Source organism: Paramormyrops kingsleyae, chromosome 12, assembly GCF_048594095.1.
Source record: "Paramormyrops kingsleyae isolate MSU_618 chromosome 12, PKINGS_0.4, whole genome shotgun sequence".
In the NCBI taxonomy this organism is placed as follows: domain Eukaryota; kingdom Metazoa; phylum Chordata; class Actinopteri; order Osteoglossiformes; family Mormyridae; genus Paramormyrops; species Paramormyrops kingsleyae.
The window spans coordinates 28,925,512-28,944,846 of NC_132808.1; the positions used below are offsets into that span (position 1 = coordinate 28,925,512).

A 19,335-nucleotide genomic window follows, 5' to 3' on the forward strand; every position below is an offset into this window, starting at 1 on the left:
TAAAGAGGGCCTGGTCAGCGAGGGCTACCTGACGAGCACGAATGCAAGCTTGGACCTCCTCCACCCACTCATATATACTTAGCCCTGACTTACCACTAAACAGGAGGCATTTCCTATCCCTAGAGAAGATCACCACTCGCTCAACCCCTGGAGCCACGGCCCCAGCTGTGAGGGATACGCCCCGGAGATTAGACTGTCCCTCAGTCTTACCTGATGGCCTATCAACCACCCTATCTTGCTGCAACCACTCATTCTCAACTTCCAACCACGCAACCTGCTCACGCAATTGCTGAAGTTCCTCATCCATACTGCAGCAGATGGGAAACACTAACCCACAAATCCCACACTTTCTGCTCTGGGACCCCCTGCCCCTAACCCAACTAAAAACCCACAACCGAGCAGGCACCTAATTGGACCCGCCGCTGTTATGTCTCACAACCATTAAGCCGAAACAGGTCTCTACCCTTAATTCAGCGATCCTGCCGACTACGCCAGAATATTGCGTGTATGCAGTGGCGGAAGAACTGCACTCAAGGCACCGGGGCAAAACACCGATCGGGCCCGCCCTCCCCTCCCGCACACACATGCACGCGCACATGCACGCGCACGTGTGTGTGGCGGCGCTGAAACGAGTTTTAAAGTGTGGGTGCAAGAACACAAAAAAACTTAACGAGAGAATTCGACTGTCCTTCACTAAAAACTGTAAAGTTTTAGTGGCTAAATTGCGTTTTCTACGCCTTTTCAGACAGGAGGAGATTTGTTTGGCTATGCCTAGAAAGCAACGTTGTTACCAGTGTGGAGACCGTCAGAGTTTTACCAAGGACAAAAATTCCACCTCCAGCTGCCTGCCCATCTCATCCCATCCATTTCTGTTGCAAAAATTACAGTGTACTGTCTAAGTGAATAGGGTATAGGCTAATTAGTGTGCACGCACCGTCTTTCTCATTCTCATAATGCGTCCATGCCTCCGGGTATAGCCCATTCAAACGTCATGTAGCCTAACTTTTTATACAATTTAGATAGCACAGAATCATTAACCTACTTTAACGCATTTATTTATACAACCATATATTTCCCACATTTTGACATCAGTGATGCAGTGACGATAGTCTCTTTATTTCTTGACGCCAACCCTCCCCATTAATCCGGGCTTGGGACCGGCACCTAGTTGAGCAGGCTTGCTCCGTTAAGTGGCTGAGTTAGGCTAAACTATATACATATTTACAAAGACTACAATAAAACATCCCGAAATATGTAGTCTAACAAAACGCAGTTTAAAGAAGGTAGCCTACCTGGCGAAACTGCAAACAAACAAATGAAAAGGCTCACAGCATTTAATCGGGCTACATACAGTCGTCAGACGGACGAGGACGTTAGACAGCCTTTAGATCCTACCCATCATGCACTGCAGTTTTTTGCAAATTTCTCAAACGGAAAACCATTAAATACAAAAGGAACAGCTTAGTTTGACTTCAAAACATTACTATGTATTATAGTTTAAGTTTGTTGTAGGGATTTTACAGGTTTTTTTTTATTATTAAAAATTACACCATAAACCCACCATAATAAGAATGTGTACCAAAAATGACAGATATATAAAATCGCAACTCACAACTGAAATGTAGGTAATATATTAGCTGTCAAAAGCTTGGGAGGAATTATATTAATGTAATTTTATGTGTATTTAGTATATGGGAGGGTCTTCTTTTGGCTGAGGGGAGGGCCCAGGCCCAGGGGCGGTGGCCCCGCCGCCCCACCCTTAGCCCCGCCCCTGCGTGTATGTGCCATGCGATGGACTGGCATGCTGTCTGCGGTTTGCTCGTACTGGGTGCTGTCTGGGATAGGCTCCAGGCCCTGACTTTGAGCAGGATGAGTGCTTTGATGATTCTGGGCGGCTGGTCGCTTTGGTCCTTTGTCAGCTGTTTTGCTTTGTGACTGTGAGCTTGGCCCCAGCAGCTGCCTGGCCTTGTGACCTTTGACCCCTCATTCCTGTGTCGTCCTCAGGGCAAAGACATGTACCTGGTGCTAGAGAACAACCTGCTGAACCTGGTGGATCCCCTGGACCGCAGTGTGCTGCACTCACAGCCCATTGTCAGCATCCGCGTCTGGGGCGTGGGCCGAGACAACGGCAGGTGAGTCCGGCGGCCCCCAGACCCGCCCGCTCCGTTTCTGGCCCGCTTTTCCTCTGCGGGACTGTCTGCTCCTGCTCCGTGTCGAGAACCCGGCACTGTGCGCTAAGCTTTGCTGACATCCTGCGTCTCTCTGCGCCCCCGGGGCCCTGGGTACGTGTTATCTGTCTTCTAAATCCCCCTCATGGGTCCGCCATCGATCCGCCCGCCGTTTAACAAATTGCCTCTTGCTGTGTTTTCTTTTTTTTTTCCCTTCAGTGCTCGAGAGGGTTTAACTAATGAGGGCTTCGGGAAGGGAGGGGGGTTTGCTGCCATTTTGGTTATATCCTCCCAGCAGCCATGATCACCATCGCTCAGACCACACATTTGCGTGGGGCCCCTGTGATCTGGGGGCCCCCAGTTGGCCACAGACGATCACTACTCATGTCCGCTCATGAAGGTTATGGCCTTAAATGAAACTGCAGCAATTACTGGAATATTAAAATGTAGGGGGGTGGGGAAGTGAGAGACAGAACAGACCCGTAAGCTGTAAATGAGGTGCAAGGTGAGCATTCTGGCCCCCCCACATGCCCCACACCACCCCCCCCCCCCCCCCCTCCGGCTTGGTGTGCTTGTGGCCATCCCTGTGCTTTTACGGATCTCCCCCAACACCGAATTCTTCCACTTCCGGTATTACAGCCTCCGAGGGACGCTGGGAATGCGGATCCGTCTGCTAAGGGGCGGTTCTGCGACGGCCCGGTCACTGCGAGAGCCTCTCCTTCGCCTCCAAAACGAGGCCCGCTCTTCGCCCCCCCAGGAAATTCGGTTTCCTTCAATTATCGCATAAACCTCGAAATGTCCCGCAGGCTGCGTGATTTCGTTTTAGTGCCGTCGTTTTATTGCGAAGCTGCGACGTTCCAGGCTTATAAAACTGCGAGGGCGCAGTTTGTGAGCAATTAGAGGGCACTGCCTGAGTTAGTGCGTCCTCCAGGACGTCCCACTGCCCTTCAGCGCCGTGTCCCTCTGCCACGTGCAAGTGGCGAGTAGCAGAGACAGGATGGGAGTAACAAGAAGAAACGTGGAGGGTGAAGTCAAACCTGCAATGCTGGAGAGACATTGATGATAATAATAATGGTGTGGTTAGCACTGTTGCCTCACACCTCTGGGACCTGGGTTCGAGTCTCCGCTTGGGTCACATGTGTGTGGAGTTTGCATGTTCTCCCCGTGTCGTCGTGGGGTTTCCTCCGGGTACTCCGGTTTCCACCCACAGTCCAAAGACATGCTGAGGCTAATTGTCGTTGCTAAATTACCCATAGGTGTGCTTGTGTGAGTGAATGGTGTGCGAGTGTGCCCTGCGATGGGCTGGCCCCCCGTCCAGGGTTGTTCCCTGCCTCGTGCCCGTTGCTTCCGGGATAGGCTCCGGACCCCCCGCGACCCAGTAGGATAAGCGGGTTGGACAATGGATGGATGGATAATAATAATAGTCTATGTTACCAAGCTGAACAGCCATACAAAGAGACAGAGTACAGGTCAGTTAATTACAGAATTTTACTTTGATTGAGGCATGTTCCTCTGTGTTTGCCCAGCTTGACTGTTTGCTCAGGCTGATAGCTTCCTAAATGCTACCCCCCCCCCACCTGTCCCCTCTCCTGGGGGGGGGGCTCATCCCTTGAAGCTCCACCAGATCAGTGAGCAGTGGCCCGTTTTAACTTACTGCAGTAATCAGCGGTCGGCAACCTGATAATCAATAAACTACAATTAAGCTTGAGTGAGCTTAGATTAAAGGCACAACCTGATTGGATGGGCTGGCCCCTGGACAAAGCCCCGCCTCGTCTGATTGGGCAGGTCCCTGGGCGAAGCCCCCCCCTCCTTCCTGCTCCTTCACTGTCCCCTTATCAGACTCTTACTGCTTATGGGGAGAACGCACTTCCTGGTTGGACTGTTCCCTTGCTCGTCTTTCCTGCACGGGGTGTTTAGCGTACATGCTAACGCTAATGTGGGCGGGCATGGCCACTGCCACTGAAGAAGGACCCTTGTGCATAACAGAGGATCCAGGAGAGTCATGCTGTCTTTCCAGAGGAGCTTAAGATGAATGGATGGTAATATAAATATACAACAATGGTAGTATCACACACACACACACACACATTGGCGTACCTATCTAATTGGGGACCTTCCAATCATTTCTTTGGGTGAAACCCTAATCCCAACATCGATCCGAAAGTCCCTCCTGAATTCTGAGTTCAGAGGGTACGTCCAGATAGCAGTAGAGCAACAGAATATGATGGGCCATCAGCATTGTCCCTGCGGTGGACGCAGTTCAGTTGGTCCAACACCAGAGGGAGCCAGTGAGGCCTGACTCATCAATGCAGGGTTGCCGTTTGGGCCGCGTAGTATTTTCATCTCATGCAGGTTTCTGAACGTAAATTTAATTCTTGTTTCCTGAGCTTGCAACGTGGCCATTTGTATCACCGGCGTTTCCACGGCTTAGGAAAATGTTATTTTCGCTTTTTTTTTACTCGCTCTGTGCTGAATTCACCTGCCAGCTCGACTCGGAGCGCCCGTGCTGAAGGTGCTGCCCTTTTCATCGCGGGCGTCGCACAGTCCCGAAAATGACATCCGAGGCCAAACGCCACACGCGTGTCCTTAGGAAAAGCGTCTGGCTTCCTCCGCGGCTCTAAGGTGTGGCTTTGTTTTCTGGGACGACAGATAAATCCCAGATGCGATTGTCACAGGGGTGAAAACTGGAGTGCTGAGCTGTGGTGTGTGTGTGTGTGTGTGTGTGTGTGTCACCGTAACCGAAGGACGATGGCGTGTTGGACCAGGGGCTGAAGGCACCCAAGGGGGGGTCTCCCACTCAGCCGGGGTGCATCCCCCGCCCCACCGCGGACAGAATAGAATTTCCTTTGCGTTTCTGTGCTCTGCCCTTACGATAATCCCCTGAGAGCCTCGACCGGATGCCCCCTAGTGGTGAAAGCCACACCTGAGACGTGCTTCTGTGATTGTGGCCGGCAAGCGTGGCTGCCGGCTGCCTGTCCTCCCGTGTCACACTACAGGCTCGTCTTGCTGCAGTGTGGCCGAAGTGCATCATGGGAAATGCTCTGTGCGAGTAGCTCCTCCTAATTGGGGGCTGGAAATGCCTTTGCCGTTTGGCTAATTGCAGCGTCTGTTACAAAAAACTAATCTAAGCGTAATTGGCGCCTTATGACATCGTTACTCATCCGATTATTATAATTTTTTTTTTTTAATGATTTGCGCATCTGCAGGCGGTGCCGAGCTCTGCTGGCGGTCTTCCTTTTTGTCACTGGCGCGTCATTGTCACGTTAAACCGTCACGGAGCGACGAGTTTGCACCCTCAGAAAGGCCACTTTGTTGCCATGGCAGCAGGGCAGGGTGAAAGGTCATGTGCCGTGTGGCATCTCAGGTTTGGGGGGGGGGGGGGTCATATCGAACCGTGGGCAGGGCTTTATCAAGCCACACTGCCATTACTACCCAGGGGGTGGCATAGAGGGGGGGGGCGTACTGGGATTTTTGCCATCCCTGAAAATACAGCGGGGATCAGTTTTCACTCCCGGTTTTGTGGCCGCGCTGAATTTAGCAGCCTGTGGCACCTTACACCTGACAGGGGGGTCGGACGGGGGGGGCGGGTGGACGGGCGATGAAGAGCTAGCAGCGGGGGGGGGGTGCAGGCCTGGTCTACATGATGAAGGAGGGATGAGCTGTCAGTATCTTGGGGGGGGGGGGGGTGAAATCATGCCTCTATATTAGGAGTCTGCTGCCATGCTAGGGGAGACTCTGTGTGTGTGTGTGTGTGTGTGTCTGTGTGTCTGTGTGTGTGTGCGTGTGTCTGTGTGTGTGTCTGTGTCTGTGTGTGTGTGTGCGTGTGTGTGTCTGTGTGTGTGTGTGTGTCTGTGTGAGTCTGTGTGTGTGTGTCTGTGTGTGTGTCTGTGTGTATCTATCTCTAAGTGTGTGTCTGTGTGTGTGTGTCTGTGTGTGTGTCTGTGTGTGTGTCTGTGTGTGTGTGCGTGTGTGTGTTAGTGTGTGTGTCTGTGTCTGTGTGTGTCTGTGTGTGTGTGTGTGAGTCTGTGTGTGTGTGTGTCTGTGTGTGTGTGTATCTATCTCTAAGTGCGTGTCTGTGTGTGTGTGTGTATGTGTGTGTGTGTGTGTGTGTGTGTATCTATCTCTAAGTGCGTGTCTGTGTGTGTGTGTGTGTGTGTGTGTGTGTATCTATCTCTAAGTGTGTGTCTCTGCTTCCTTTCTGCTGTTGGACGTCTAGCAGTGCAGCCGGATAAAGCGACTCTGTCAGTATTCTGCTCTGTATTGGGCTTCTCCCTGCCCCTCCCCCTCCCATTATCTATCTCTCTCTCTCCCTTTCTCTCTACATCCCCCCCTCCCCCCCCCCAACCGGCATCTCCCTCTCTCCCCTACTCGCCGCAGCCAGCGACACCGGCACGGCGTGGAGGTCTGTCAGAGCCGAGCTGGGCACAGGAGCAAGGGAGGGAGGGGCTGATCGTGGGGTGGAGGAGGAGAGGCTGGGGGGGGGCAGTTTGTGGAAAGAGAAAAAGAGGGAAAGCAGGCAGGCCGAGAGGAGAGGAGTCGCGGCGTGGAGGAGGACCTGGCGGCGGGACGCTAATGCGGGAATGCTAACACCTGCCCCACGCACAGTGAGTAACCTCTGCATGCTGGGGGGGTTGGGGGGGGAGGCTGGGGTGCTGAATTAGGGCCTATAGTGCAGACGGTAAAAAAAAGGGAACTCCTGTTGTCCCCCCCCTCCCCGCTGGTCCTCAGAGCCGCCAGTGCACAGCAGGCTTTAGCCCGGGCTTTAGCGCTGTCGCTAAGCGTGCAGCGTGTTGTTTTGGCACCTTTGTCTTTTCACGTGGACTTTCACATGCCGAGTCACGGCAGCGGCCAGATGGGCTCCTCCGGCTTTGCCGTGGGGGATCCTGGTGTGGCATAGCGCCGCCTCGGTGGGGAGAGGCGTCCCGCTCCTTCAGGAATCCCCCGGGTGCCCCGGCGACGCCGTGGGAATAATGAGAGCAAACTTGAAATGAAAGCGAATCCCCGTACGGCTCGATATGTCCGTCAGATTTAATTTCACGCCACCCCGAGGTTTGTCTGTCTTTGAAGTAATGTGTCGGACACTCAGAAATGCTTTTTTGCTGTCACCATTAATTAATTTAGCGGGTCGTCACTGCAGGCATTAGAGAGAGGTGGTGGACGTTGGGGCGTGACCCTGAGAGGCTGCCTCACCTCCTTCCCGTCCGGGTCTTTGTTTGAACCGTTTCCCTGTCACCGTATTTTTTGAAAGACACAGTCTCCAGAGGATCTGAGACACATTTATCACTTTAAAAAGTTAGCAGAGCATATGGAGGGAGATCTTCTGTGCGAACCACGTGGAGGAGGGTTTGCAGATCTCCGGGGTGGGGGGGTGGGGTCTCACCTTGCTCATGTCATAGCAGAATAGAGATGCTCGGGGTCACTATTCAATTAGACATCCCACCCCCCCTATTTCCTTCCCTGGCATTTTCCCCCGTATTCCTCACCACGGTCTTCACGCCTGCCGTTGTACCCTTGACATTTCCGGACATGAATGCCGGATTGTGGGTGGCGCCCCCCCCCCCCCCCGCATCGTTAACCTTTCATTGTTTAACAAGCCCCGGCTCTCTGCTCCCCCCCCACCCCGATACTCTCACTGGAGCCTCCTACCCTGATGATCTCTCCGCCTTTAGCCATTTTTCCATTAGCTTATCTTCACCATCACATTCTCTCCTCCTCTGGCTTCTCTCCTTCTTTAGCTTATTTTCTTTTTCGGTTCCCTTCTCTAGTTTCTCTCCTCCTTTACCTTCTCTCCTCCTTTAGTTTCTCTCCTCCTTTACTTTCTCTCATTTAGTTTCTCTCCTCCTTTAGTTTCTCTCCTCCTTTACTTTATCTCATTTAGTTTCTCTCCTCCTTTACTTTCTCTCATTTAGTTTCTCTCCTTTACTTTCTCTCATTTAGTTTCTCTCCTCCTTTACTTTCTCTCCTGCTTTACCTTTTGTCCTTCTTTAGATTTTCTCCTTAGCTTCTCTCCTCCTTTTTCTTCTCCTTCTTTCTTCTTTCTTTAGTTTCTTTCCTCTGTTACCTTCTCTCCTCCTTTAGTTTCTCCCCTCCTTTACTTTCTCTCCATCTTTACCTTCTCTTCTTCTTTAGTTTCTCTCCTTTAGCTTCTCTCCTCTTTTAGTTTCTCTCCTCCTTTTTCTTCTCTCCTTCTCTTTCTTTAGTTTCTTTCCTCTGTTACCTTCTCTCCTCCTCTAGCTCCTCTCCTCCTTTAGCTTCACTCTTCCTCTAACTCCTTAGCACTCTGACCCGGCGTCCTCCGTCTCCCCCTCCCCTGTCTGAGGGAGGGGCTCCCAGTTAGCACCCCAGTACCACTGGGACCACTCATCCTCACTCTGTCTCCATGCCGATGACATTAGTCTCTCCTCTCCCATTGGCCAGTCGCTTATCAGCCACTAATTAACATGTGGATTATTTAAGGGGCCCACCCGCCTTTCTGACATTGACCCCTGGGGGGTGCTGTCCCTGCTCATGTCTTATTTCTCCCCTTAGGTCATGTTACAATTGGTCACAGCTGATTTTCAGTCGCAGATAATTAAAACTGCCTGTCTTTCCGTTTTTTTTCCCCACTATTTCAAATCCCACGCCCTCCTGTTTCAGTCACTCCTGCCACGAGATGGAGGGAGGGAGGGTCGTGTGCGTCTCCAGACAGCCCACTCTATAGCACCCTGGAGGGGGGAGAGGGCTGGCTTTAAGTTTGAAGGTGGAGACGATGCCGGCCTCCCCCCCCCGGTCTTGGAGGGGATGTTGGGAGACGGGCACGTCCTCCGAGAGGCAGAGCGGTGGCATCAAAGTGACTCCGGCCGCTTATAGTCGCTTTGCTAAGCTCCTGTCAGCCCTGTAAGCTGCGTGGAGCTTTTGTCTCTCGCTTCTCCATCTTGTGTGTGTCGGATTTGGCTCGGAGGGTTAGCAGCTGCTGTGGCTAAATGCTAATGCACATCGATCACAAGGAACAGTGTTGATGGATGGATGGATACTTGATTAATCCTGATGGATATTTCTGGTTTACAGTACCATAACACACACATTTAAACGATAAATCAGACATTTAAACTGCTAGACAGTAGTAATAAATACTAAACAACAATAAACAAAAAGAGTACACAGAATTGCGTGGTCGCACTCGGACATGGGCAGTGTTGCACGGTTACGCAGGTCTAACGCAGCAGCACATCGCGATCCAGGCTGAAGCACGTTAGGGCTGCCTGGACTACACCCTGTACGTATGGGGGGGGGGGGGTCTCGCTGAGCTGCACCACTGCATGAGGCTCTTTCAGATGATCTGAGCTCCAGGTGGGGGCTCTCGGCTGATCTAGAGAGGGGGGGGGGATCAGTGAGCTGCCGTGACCTCAGTTTGTCAGGTGGGGCCGTACTGCGAGCCAGCCTCACCCATGCCTGCCCCCCCAAGCCTCAGACTAGCTGGTGGGGGGGGGGTGGACTTGGGGGATGAAATCTCGAGCCCCCTGGCATTGGTAGTAAAGGAGTGGTTTACTGGTTGCATTAGCTGGGTCTTGGTAATCCTGGTTACTTAGAAGAGACACTCAAGCCATTGACTACCAACACATTAGAAAAATATCTGCTGTTAACAATGACCCATGTTGCTTGTGGTTCTGTGTGTGTGTGTGTGCGTGTGTGTGCGCGCGTGTGTGTGTGAGCGTGCGTGTCTTTGTTCCTGTGCGTGTAGGTGCACCCCCCGAACGCACGTGGGCTGGCACAGATGCGTCCGGCACTTGTGAGACCCACTGAAGTCCATGACCCGTCACCTGGTGGCGCTAATTAGCTGAGATTGGGGGCACACTCTTGGGTTAATCGAGGTGTTGTATGGCATATGAATTATTAGCACTACTACTTCAGCTCAGTGTCTAGATGATCATTATCCTTTTTTAGCTTTATTTGTGTGTCGATCTTCCTTTCCGCTTGAATGCTGAGCCCTGTTGGCGTGGAGGCCCTCCCTTGACCCGTGTCCCCCCAGTGGTCAGAGTGAGTATTGTCAGGAAGTATCCTTCAAACCTGCCGCATCCACACGGACACCTGCAGGTGGCGCTGTTTCAAGCCTTAAACATGCCGCGCTGTGGGAGGGGCCGCACGCCTCGCCGTATTGGACGTTTCACCGAATCGAGATCCGGCTCGGAACGGTCGCTGTGGCTCGCGGCCGTTTGGTCGTGATTAAGCGACTCGCTGAATCCAGCTAACGGGACTCGGCCTCTGATCACGGCGGCGCCCATGAAGCGTCGATGCTGCATCGTGCTCGGCGTGTCACCTCATCCATCTCCTGCCCTGATGTCATTTCCCTGGGGAGGGGGAGGGGGGGGGGGGATAGCAGGGCCAGCCACATCCACAGATTGTGCAGAACCAGAGGGCATTGGTGGGGGGTGCAAGGGAAAGATGACAATTATCAGACGGTGGGGGCTTCTGGGACCTGAGTTTGGCGTGGTGTTCTCCCCATTTAGCTAGGCGACAACACCCTCCCCCCACACTCCTAAAGAATAAAATTAAACAAAGGCCTAGGTGACACCCAGCCATGCCGATTCACGTTCGGGGGGGGGGGATGTCACATCGATCGCAAAGAGCCACGTTAGCATGTTTCCAATATCCTGACCTTTGGGGGCTATGTGGATCACACCGGACAGAGATGAAATTGGGCCTCTAGTCAGTGACAGGCTTAGAATAGGACCCCCCCCCTCCCACCCAACAAAGGGTTTAATAAAGACATGATGTATTAAGGCATTATGAGGAGACACTATGGACTGTGCTCTGGCCGTGGGGTCGGGGCCCACTGCTACCCCCAGCACCCTGACATGGGGTGGGGCATTCCTCTGGTCTCCCCTCACGGCCTGAACATGTGTGTGTGTGTGGGGGGGGGTCATGCTGTGTATCCAGTATGGTGTACTGGGAAGGCTAAGGCTACCACAAAACCAGCCTCAGTATGCTTCTGTGTACACTGGATTGCCTGCACACTGCTTTCGATGCTTTTGGAGCAGAGAGGGGTCCTCCATGGCATTCCCTCCCCTCTTCTGTTGTTTAATAATGATTTAATGATTTAGGTGGCTGAGAACATGCCTGATTCACTTTAGGTGGCTGAGAACATGCCTGATTCACATGTTTGCTTCGGTTAAACTCCGTTTTTAACAACCTTGAGTTTGACCGCCTTGAACCCTGCGTAAGTCTCACTGTAGCTTATGGTCTCATGACAGTTTTTATAAGAAATGAGCATCGCGACGGTTCGTTAATGGCATCTGGGCCATTTCCCTCATCTCCTCACTGATTGTGACCCAGCAATTGGCGGTCTAATATTTACAAGTGTGCAGGCTGGGCTAATTACTTGAGTAATACAGCAAGGCACATCAATCCAATTATATTCATGAGCTGTGTGACAGACCAACTGTTTGTAGGGATTTTTTAGCATTAGCATCCGCTCCCTGTCTGTTTTGACAGACGAACTGTTAGCATCGTACAGATTTTTTAGCATTAGCATCCTCTAACTATTGTGACAGGCCCACTGTTAGCATCGTACAGATTTTTTTAGCATTAGCATCCTCTCCCTGTCTGTTTTGACAGGCGAACTGTTAGCATCGTACAGATTTTTTTAGCATTAGCATCCTCTCCCTGCCTGTTGTGACAGGCCAACCGTTAGCATCATAGGGTCTTTTAGTGTCAGCAATCTCTCCCTCTGTTGTGACCGGCTAACCATTAGCATCGTAGGGTTTTTTAGCATTAGCGTCCTCGCACATTATTGGTGAAATCAGACCCCAGACTTGTTGACAGATGCCCTGTCCGGGTTTTCATTTGGCATCGAGGGTCAGGGATGATGCAGCAGAATATTAATCAAGGCGAGCGAAAGACACTGGAGGCCCCCTTGGGGGGGGATGTTTATTGCAGCAGGCCAAGACGGAAGCATTTAGACGCTGAGCTTCTCAGCACTCCCAGAAAATAATGGGATAGAGAGCCAAGCCATCGATCTCGGGAAGTTGGCGTGTCGGACGGCAGCTTGGCCCAGCTCGTGGTCTGCTGAGGATCACCGCTCTTCAGTGCTCTCATAGGCGGCGTCTTGGGAACCGTGATCTGGGGAATGCCAGATTCCCTGGGGCTGTGACCACTAAGTGTTCGTGCACGAGATGTAGAAGAGAAGATGGACGAGCCAGGGTAGGTGGCCTGGAGTCAGGCTTTGTGGTGCGGGCCCTCCGAGGGGTAAGGGAGTCTCGCTGACGGCTGGATGAATTAGGGGTGGTGATGGCGGTGGTCCACTTTCCCACCATAGCCCGCGGCGACCTCTGACCCCTATTCATCTTGAGTGGATGCGAACTCCAAAGGTTAAACGTCCGCACTTGACAACAGCCTCCCAGCAACACAAACAGGCTTAAATGATTATTTTTCTGCTTTGCTCGTTGTGGTTGGTTTCACAGTCAGACATGCAGCTTGACCTTCTGCGGCTCTCGCTCTCAGGGCTATGGAATTGCTCGTCTGAAGAGGCTGATAGCAAACACTACGCCGTCACACAGAGCAGGAGCGTTGCAGCCGGTGTGACTCATTGCGATTTTAGCCGCGGACGACATTCGCTGCATCCAGTTGAAGTGCTTTGTGCCGCCGTATTGTTGCCTAGGAATTGCCAGGCAGTTGGTCAAGTAACTTTATAGAAAGACACAAAAGTACTTGACAAGTAAGCCTGGGAAGTGTTACATAATGCAGAAACACAAAGCACCTTTGACAGGCTCCTCTGTTATAGCAGCCACACGGCGACACGGTGGAAGGCGAATGATCCTGCCTTTTCCCACCAATGTTGTCCTTTTTACCCATAAACCCTTTCTCTGGATGTGGCCCCTCTCTGTTCTTGTCACACGTCACATGTCACTAGCGGGCATCGCTGCTGATCACATCGCCCCCTGCTGGCGTGTTCCCCCACGGCAGCTGATGATGACACAGGAAGTGTGGGAGGCCCCGTCGAATGAAACGGGCCCTAATTATCATAGAGCATCGATAGAGTTTTCCCAGAATTCCCAGCTCATTCTGCCGTATTTCAGCACGGTGGCGTCATGGCGACAGTGTTGACGGGGGGGCACTTTCCAGCCCAGCTGCTGGATGTTGATCTTCATCTAAACCTTCTCCAAAGCCCTTGTCCCCAGGGCCATGGGATTAAGCTCAGCAAGTTGCCCGTGTCAATAACCCTTTACCAAGACTGCCAGAGGGGCAACAGAGCTAAACTGTTTGCCCTCCTCTTCTAAGGTAAAAGGGTCACGTGATTCCGATGATTTACATGTTCGAAACAAAGGATCCTCCATGATTCTCAACGGCTCCCCCTGTTGTAAATCTCAGGTATTTCACTTTTCAGTTCTGTCAATATTGGGTGAGTTAATTGGACATGGGGATTGGGCTGGTGTCCCTTTCCTCGTACAGGCCATGTGTGTGGAGGGTTACGTACTGCGAAGTTTCGGGCTCCGGCATGAGCAGAGTGAGGATCCCACACAGATTCCCCAGGGGGCTCTTCTCTGTCGGCAGTCTGCTGCCTATAGGGCGGCGCTCTCCTTTAATAACTGTTCTCTCTTTTTCTTTTTCTCTCCGCTGCTGTCCTGGGACCTAGAGAGAGGTAAAGTGCTTCCCTCCTCATGCCGCCGTCATCCGTCATCTCCATGTTTTTTGTTCTTCCTGCCCCTCGTTACCATCTTCCCTCGCACCCGTGCCTGTCCCGCCTCATCCGAAAATCCTCGACCCGCCGAGCGAGCGCAGTGGGGCCATAGCGTCCCATCACTGTCCGAGCAGGCCGTGAGTCTCGGGGAACTCATCCGTGTTCCGGAAACAAGTAACGCTGGCGCCCCCTGCAGAGCGTAACGACCCTAATGTAACATATATTAAACATATTATTAAGCTCCTGAGCCAATTAACACAGGAAGGGCGACTCTCTGGGGGCCCCTAGGGATGGTGTGGAGGGGCCCCAGATGCAATGACTTGAACCACGCAGATATATTAATAACGCTGTGAGACTGGGGCCTCCTGCTGAAAAGATTTCTGGGTAATTTTTTGTAACAATTATTATTTTTTTTACTAGTAGGAATTCTGGTTCCAGGTCCCTTTATAGTAAAGCTCCTCCGCCTGCCAGGGACCAGCTTTCATGTCACGCTCTGAAATGAAATGTAATTGGTCTCAGGGGATTGGTTTGGCAGGGGAGGGGCAGTGCTCCTTGCTTGTGGTTTGGGAGAAGTGGCATGGTAAGGGTGTGAGAAATCCCGAGACTGCTTCAGCCCCTTTTCCCAGCTGCAGTCACGCTTGGCCCAAAATGCAGCACTGTTCAATTCATTATTTATCCGTCGATCCGTTTGACCACTGCCGTGTTGCACCGGCTTGGCTGAAACGCAGTCTGTTTGGGCGCCCGACACTAAACATGTCTGTGTTTCGTTCATTCTCCCCCCCCCCCACACATCCTCAAAGGCATCAAACCTGCATTTCGAGCTGCCTTCGTGTTAAAGCGGCTCGTTCCGCCCAAAAGTAGGTCATGTTCGCTTTCAAAAATTCAAATGTGCTGTCGCTCCGACCCGAACTGCATTAAACAGGATTACGGGGCTTTGTTTTCAAACACTGTGTTCCGCGTTCTGACAGGATCGCTTTAAGAGAAGAACGCCACATTGATTGATTGAATTAAATTAGTGTTATGCGTAAATGCGATTGTTTGGAATGCAGGTGTGTTTATGTTGATGCGGCGGCTATTTCGCTGTGTGTTTGTTTCATTGGTGTTTGATAGCTTTAATTTCCAGCCCACCCATAAAACAGGAAGTGAGCTGCAGTAGTTTGGGGAATGAGCTTCTAATAACACCAAAACGTGCGTGTATCATAAAGCAGCTTCGAGGTCTTTCAGGTCTGTCCCCAGATGACGGTCTTTGTCCCGTGACAGGCCTCGTAACAGCCAAGCCGAGTGTGGGTTTGGCCACGGCAGCTCAAGTGTAGATTAATCGCTGTTACTGTTATACAGACCTGACACACGCGCACACACACACACACACACACACACACACACCAAGCCCTCGCACTGTCGCCAGGACGACACAGCCCACTTTAATGGCCACATTGACCCTGAGCCTGGCTATCGACCGGCATGCGGACATGCAATTAAGCAGCAGAGATGAGCAGCTAATTGACTCATAAACGGGGGGCTGGCGGACAGATTTATCAGCATCAGGTTCCTGCCTCTGTTCCCCCGCCTCCTGGCCCCCACGGGGGGTGTTTCTGCTTCTCTGTGTCTTTCTTTCTCTCCGTTCAGTCGTTCCCGTATTTCCCACTTTTGCGACTCTCAGCGTTTCCTCCCGATCGTCAGGAATCTCCCAGCTGGGATTTTACGGAAGCCAGCGACTCATTCGCTATTCTGCTGAATAATGTGCTGCTGTTCTGTTCTTGGGGGGAGGGGGGCGCCACTGAGCATAAGCTGCACAATCCAGCCACTTCTCGCATTCTGCAATCCCCCCCCCCCCCCCCCGCCACACTAACTGATTACCAGCATTTAATTTCAGCTGCTTTAACACTGACATTAAGCTCCCACTCTCCATCGATAGCGAAACGGTCTTCCCAGTCTTCCCAAGATGTCTTCATCGCCTCATTATCGCTGGATTTTTCACTCATTTCCATAAAATGACCCCCCCCTGCACACCCCGATTGCTATGCCTGACTTTGTGACCCACATCTTCACTGCTTATTATCCATCCCTTTTAGCTCATCTGGAGTTTTAAAATTGTGAGGGAAGAAACATCAGTTGCTCATCAAAAAAGCAGTAATGTGTAACGTGAAAGTGAGCAGATTCCCGAAAGGGCTTGTTTATCTTTGTCAGAAATGCCCACTTAGACTGGACAGCTCAAGGCGCGTAGCGGGAGTACGGGAGACAGCTGAGAATAGGGGAGATATTCAGAGCTTTATGTTTCTGTTTTGCTGGAATCACAGCCGTTTATCGGAGGGAGCGTGCCCACACTGGGGGGTGATTAGGGACCGTTCTGTCCTGATAAACAGCATCCGGCTTCCGGCCAAGGAGTCCTTTGTTCATTTGTCTCCAACTACGAGTCACTGGCTCAGTCGGCATTTACCGTATGGCTCCAGAGCGCCTCCTACTGTTCACTGCCTGTCAGGGCCTTGTGGGCAGCCGAAACCTCACCCTTTTCTCAGCGGTAACAATCTGCTCTGTTATAATGCAACGAGTGGCGTGAACGATGAAGCGATCTGTCTGTCGACATATCCATCAGCTTTCGTCTTTCCTGTGAAATCCATAGTAGTGGTTTCCAGTTATTCCAGAGCTGTTCCTGACCTGATTTACTATGGTCTTCTATGTCTTTGATCTTTCAGGGACTTTGCATACGTGGCGAGAGACAAAGACACTCGGATACTAAAATGTCACGTGTTCCGGTGTGACACACCTGCCAAGGCCATCGCCACCAGTCTCCACGAAATCTGTTCCAAGGTACGTGACCCCCCGCCTGCCTGACTCTGCCGCTCTGCATCAGAAGAGCGTGTTCACTGCTCCCGCCGGGATTCGCATTTTTCAGCAGTGCCTGCGGCAACACCTCCACTACACAGAAGACACAACAGTAAACGTCGTTCACGGGGTAAAGGTGTCACTCTGGTAAAGATCCCCGTTTGACAGGAACGCGACAGTGAGGGTGGTGAGAAAAGCCAGGCAGATTATCGTGACTGTCACCTGAGGACGGTGTCAGAATCACTGCCGCCTTGCTTTTCGCTCATCTTCAGATGTCAAACTGAAATGAAGCTTTATTTGCCATTGGTACACGTGCAGGGGTTTTTTACATATCCCATAATGCTCTGCTTTTTTTGAGACACACACATGTAGAGGTAAGAGAGAAGCTTGTGACTGAGTAAAGGGTCCGTCGTTTATCCAGCACTTCAGGGGGTTAAGGGCCTTGCTCAAAAGCCCAAGGGAGATATGTCTATTCTGTCAAGGATGGGATTTGAACCAATGACCTTCTGTTTGCAAGCCTAACCTGCTGAGCCACACAAGACCCCACTGTGGCCAGGGAGACCGATGCTGAGTGCAGGATTTGGCCCTGGATTTGTCGTGTAGCTTCCGTTCAGGAGTCAGCTCACGTCTGGGCCGGGTATACCCATCCAGAGCCCTAACCGCGACCTTGACCCAAAGCCAGTGCCCGCTTGCTCCTGCTGCACCTCCTCCAGACCTCCTTACAGGGTTTTCCTTTCTCTCCTCCACCTGTAGATTATGGCCGAACGCAAAAATGCCAAAGCTGTGGCCAGCGGGTCCGCCCAGGCGGGAGCCGATGTTCCTCTCCAAGGTACTGGCTTGGGGTTCCCATCCTGCCCTGGGGTCAGGTCCAGTTGGGGAGCATGCACTGGTGCAGCACATTACCACACCCACCACCTGCCCTGGGGTCAGGTCCAGTTGGGGAGCATGCACTGGTGCAGCACATTACCACACCCACCACCTGCCCTGGGGTCAGGTCCAGTTGGGGAGCATGCACTGGTGCAGCACATTACCACACCTACCACCTGCCCTGGGGTCAGGTCCAGTTGGGGAGCATGCACTGGTGCAGCACATTACCACACCCAGCACCTGCCCTGTGGTCAGGTCCAGTTGGGGAGCATGCACTGGTGCAGCACATTACCACACCCAGCATCTCTATCTGCATCAACATCTTATCTCTGTAAATGTAAATGATTCAGTATTGATCCGAGTTGGCACTCTATTGTCTTTGACGATGTGTGTTTCTCAGTGTGTGTGTATGTGTGTGTGTGTGTGTGTGTGTGTGTGTGCTCTGTGATCGGTGACGGAGTGAGGTGGGATCACAGCAGCGCCCCCTAGGATGGCCATAGCATCCCCATGTGAACCGAGAGAATTTGAAATTTATAGGGAATAACGTGTGGTTAGGGTTAGGGCTGCTCAGCCTTTCTGAGGGGGCGCCAACTTAGCGAGCAATTTCACTTTGTCTCAGGCAGGGGGCGCCGGCAGTGAAGCTGGTTTAGGGCACCACATGGGCTTCGTCCGGTACTGTGTGTGTGTGTGTGTGTGTGTGCATGTGTGTGTATGTGTGCACGCTCCAGATGCTGTGGTAAACGTACCTGTTTCCCCAGCAGAGTTCCCCACACCAAAGACGGAGCTGGTGCAGAGGTTCGAAGTGCTGTATCTGGGCATGATGCCTGTGGCCAGACCCATAGGTGAGCTGCACCCACAGCAGGGGGCGCTAGACACATAAGTAGCTATTTTCTGCTGTGCGTTAGATCGCAGGCCTCAGCCTCTCCTGAACGTCGGGCTGAACGCGCATCTCTCCACAGGAATGGACATCCTCAACGGGGCCATAGACAGCCTGATGTCTTCCTCCGGGAAGGAGGACTGGACGCCCGTCATCCTGAACGTGGCCGACGCCACGGTCACCATCATGAAGGAGAAGGTGAGGCGATGGCCGGGACATCGTCATGCTCTTAAGGGTTACATCATCGGCATGTCCTTACCAGAGGCGGAACTGGCCTGTTAACAAAGATCGCAAGAGGTTTAGTGCGTTTGGGCGCTATGCCTGCGATCAGAAGGTCACCGGTTCAAATCCCGTGATCGGTGATGTCACCACTGGACCCCTGAGCGAGGCCCTTGACCCCCATCTGTTCCAGGGACAGTCTGACCCTGCTTTCTCAAATGTACATTGTTTTGGATAAAAAGCATCTGTTAAATAAATAAATGCGAATAAAATGAGAAGCTCTGAGCCAGTGCATGTGCTGCGTTTTCTCTGAGGGCCCGGCATTCCCTCATTTCAAAGGGCTCAGTCCATTTTATCATCGCAGTCTGGAAATGTATTCAAGTGACCTGGCAGCATTGCAGCAGAGAGCTGGTTCTGAGGTGACGTGGTTAAGTAGAAGGTTGAGGAAAGTGCAAACAATGGAGGTGTTTCTGCTCCCCGCAGGACGATGAGGAGGTGCTGGTGGAGTGCCGCGTGCGCTTCCTCTCCTTCATGGGCGTCGGCCACGACATCCACAACTTCGCCTTCATCATGGACTCGGGCAGCCGCCACTTTGAATGCCATGTGTTCTGGTGCGACCCAAACGCGGGCAGCGTGTCGGAGGCCGTGCAGGCGGCATGCATGGTGAGCTCCTGCCCCACCCGGCCCCAGGGGGACCGATTCACTCCTGCTCCTCCGGTCCTGCT

General features: G+C 52.3%; 1 protein-coding gene across 8 annotated transcripts in view; it reads left to right on the forward strand.

Annotated features, from left to right (window-relative positions):
- Nucleotides 1-19,335, forward strand: part of LOC111833097 (amyloid beta precursor protein binding family B member 2-like) — a 72,732-nt gene that overhangs the window by 50,685 nt on the left and 2,712 nt on the right. For 5 of the 8 annotated variants that reach the window (XM_072697884.1, XM_023791069.2, XM_072697886.1 and 2 more), the window contains 6 exons: nucleotides 2,005-2,132; nucleotides 16,518-16,632; nucleotides 17,401-17,476; nucleotides 18,273-18,356; nucleotides 18,474-18,589; nucleotides 19,094-19,273. In XM_072697884.1, coding sequence (XP_072553985.1) covers nucleotides 2,005-2,132; nucleotides 16,518-16,632; nucleotides 17,401-17,476; nucleotides 18,273-18,356; nucleotides 18,474-18,589; nucleotides 19,094-19,273 — 699 coding nt within the window. Of the gene's footprint in view, nucleotides 1-2,004; nucleotides 2,133-6,756; nucleotides 6,773-10,911; nucleotides 13,786-16,517; nucleotides 16,633-17,400; nucleotides 17,477-18,272; nucleotides 18,357-18,473; nucleotides 18,590-19,093; nucleotides 19,274-19,335 lie in introns of those variants that run through there. The other 3 variants (XM_023791076.2, XM_023791108.2, XM_023791117.2) reach the window with 3 other exon arrangements.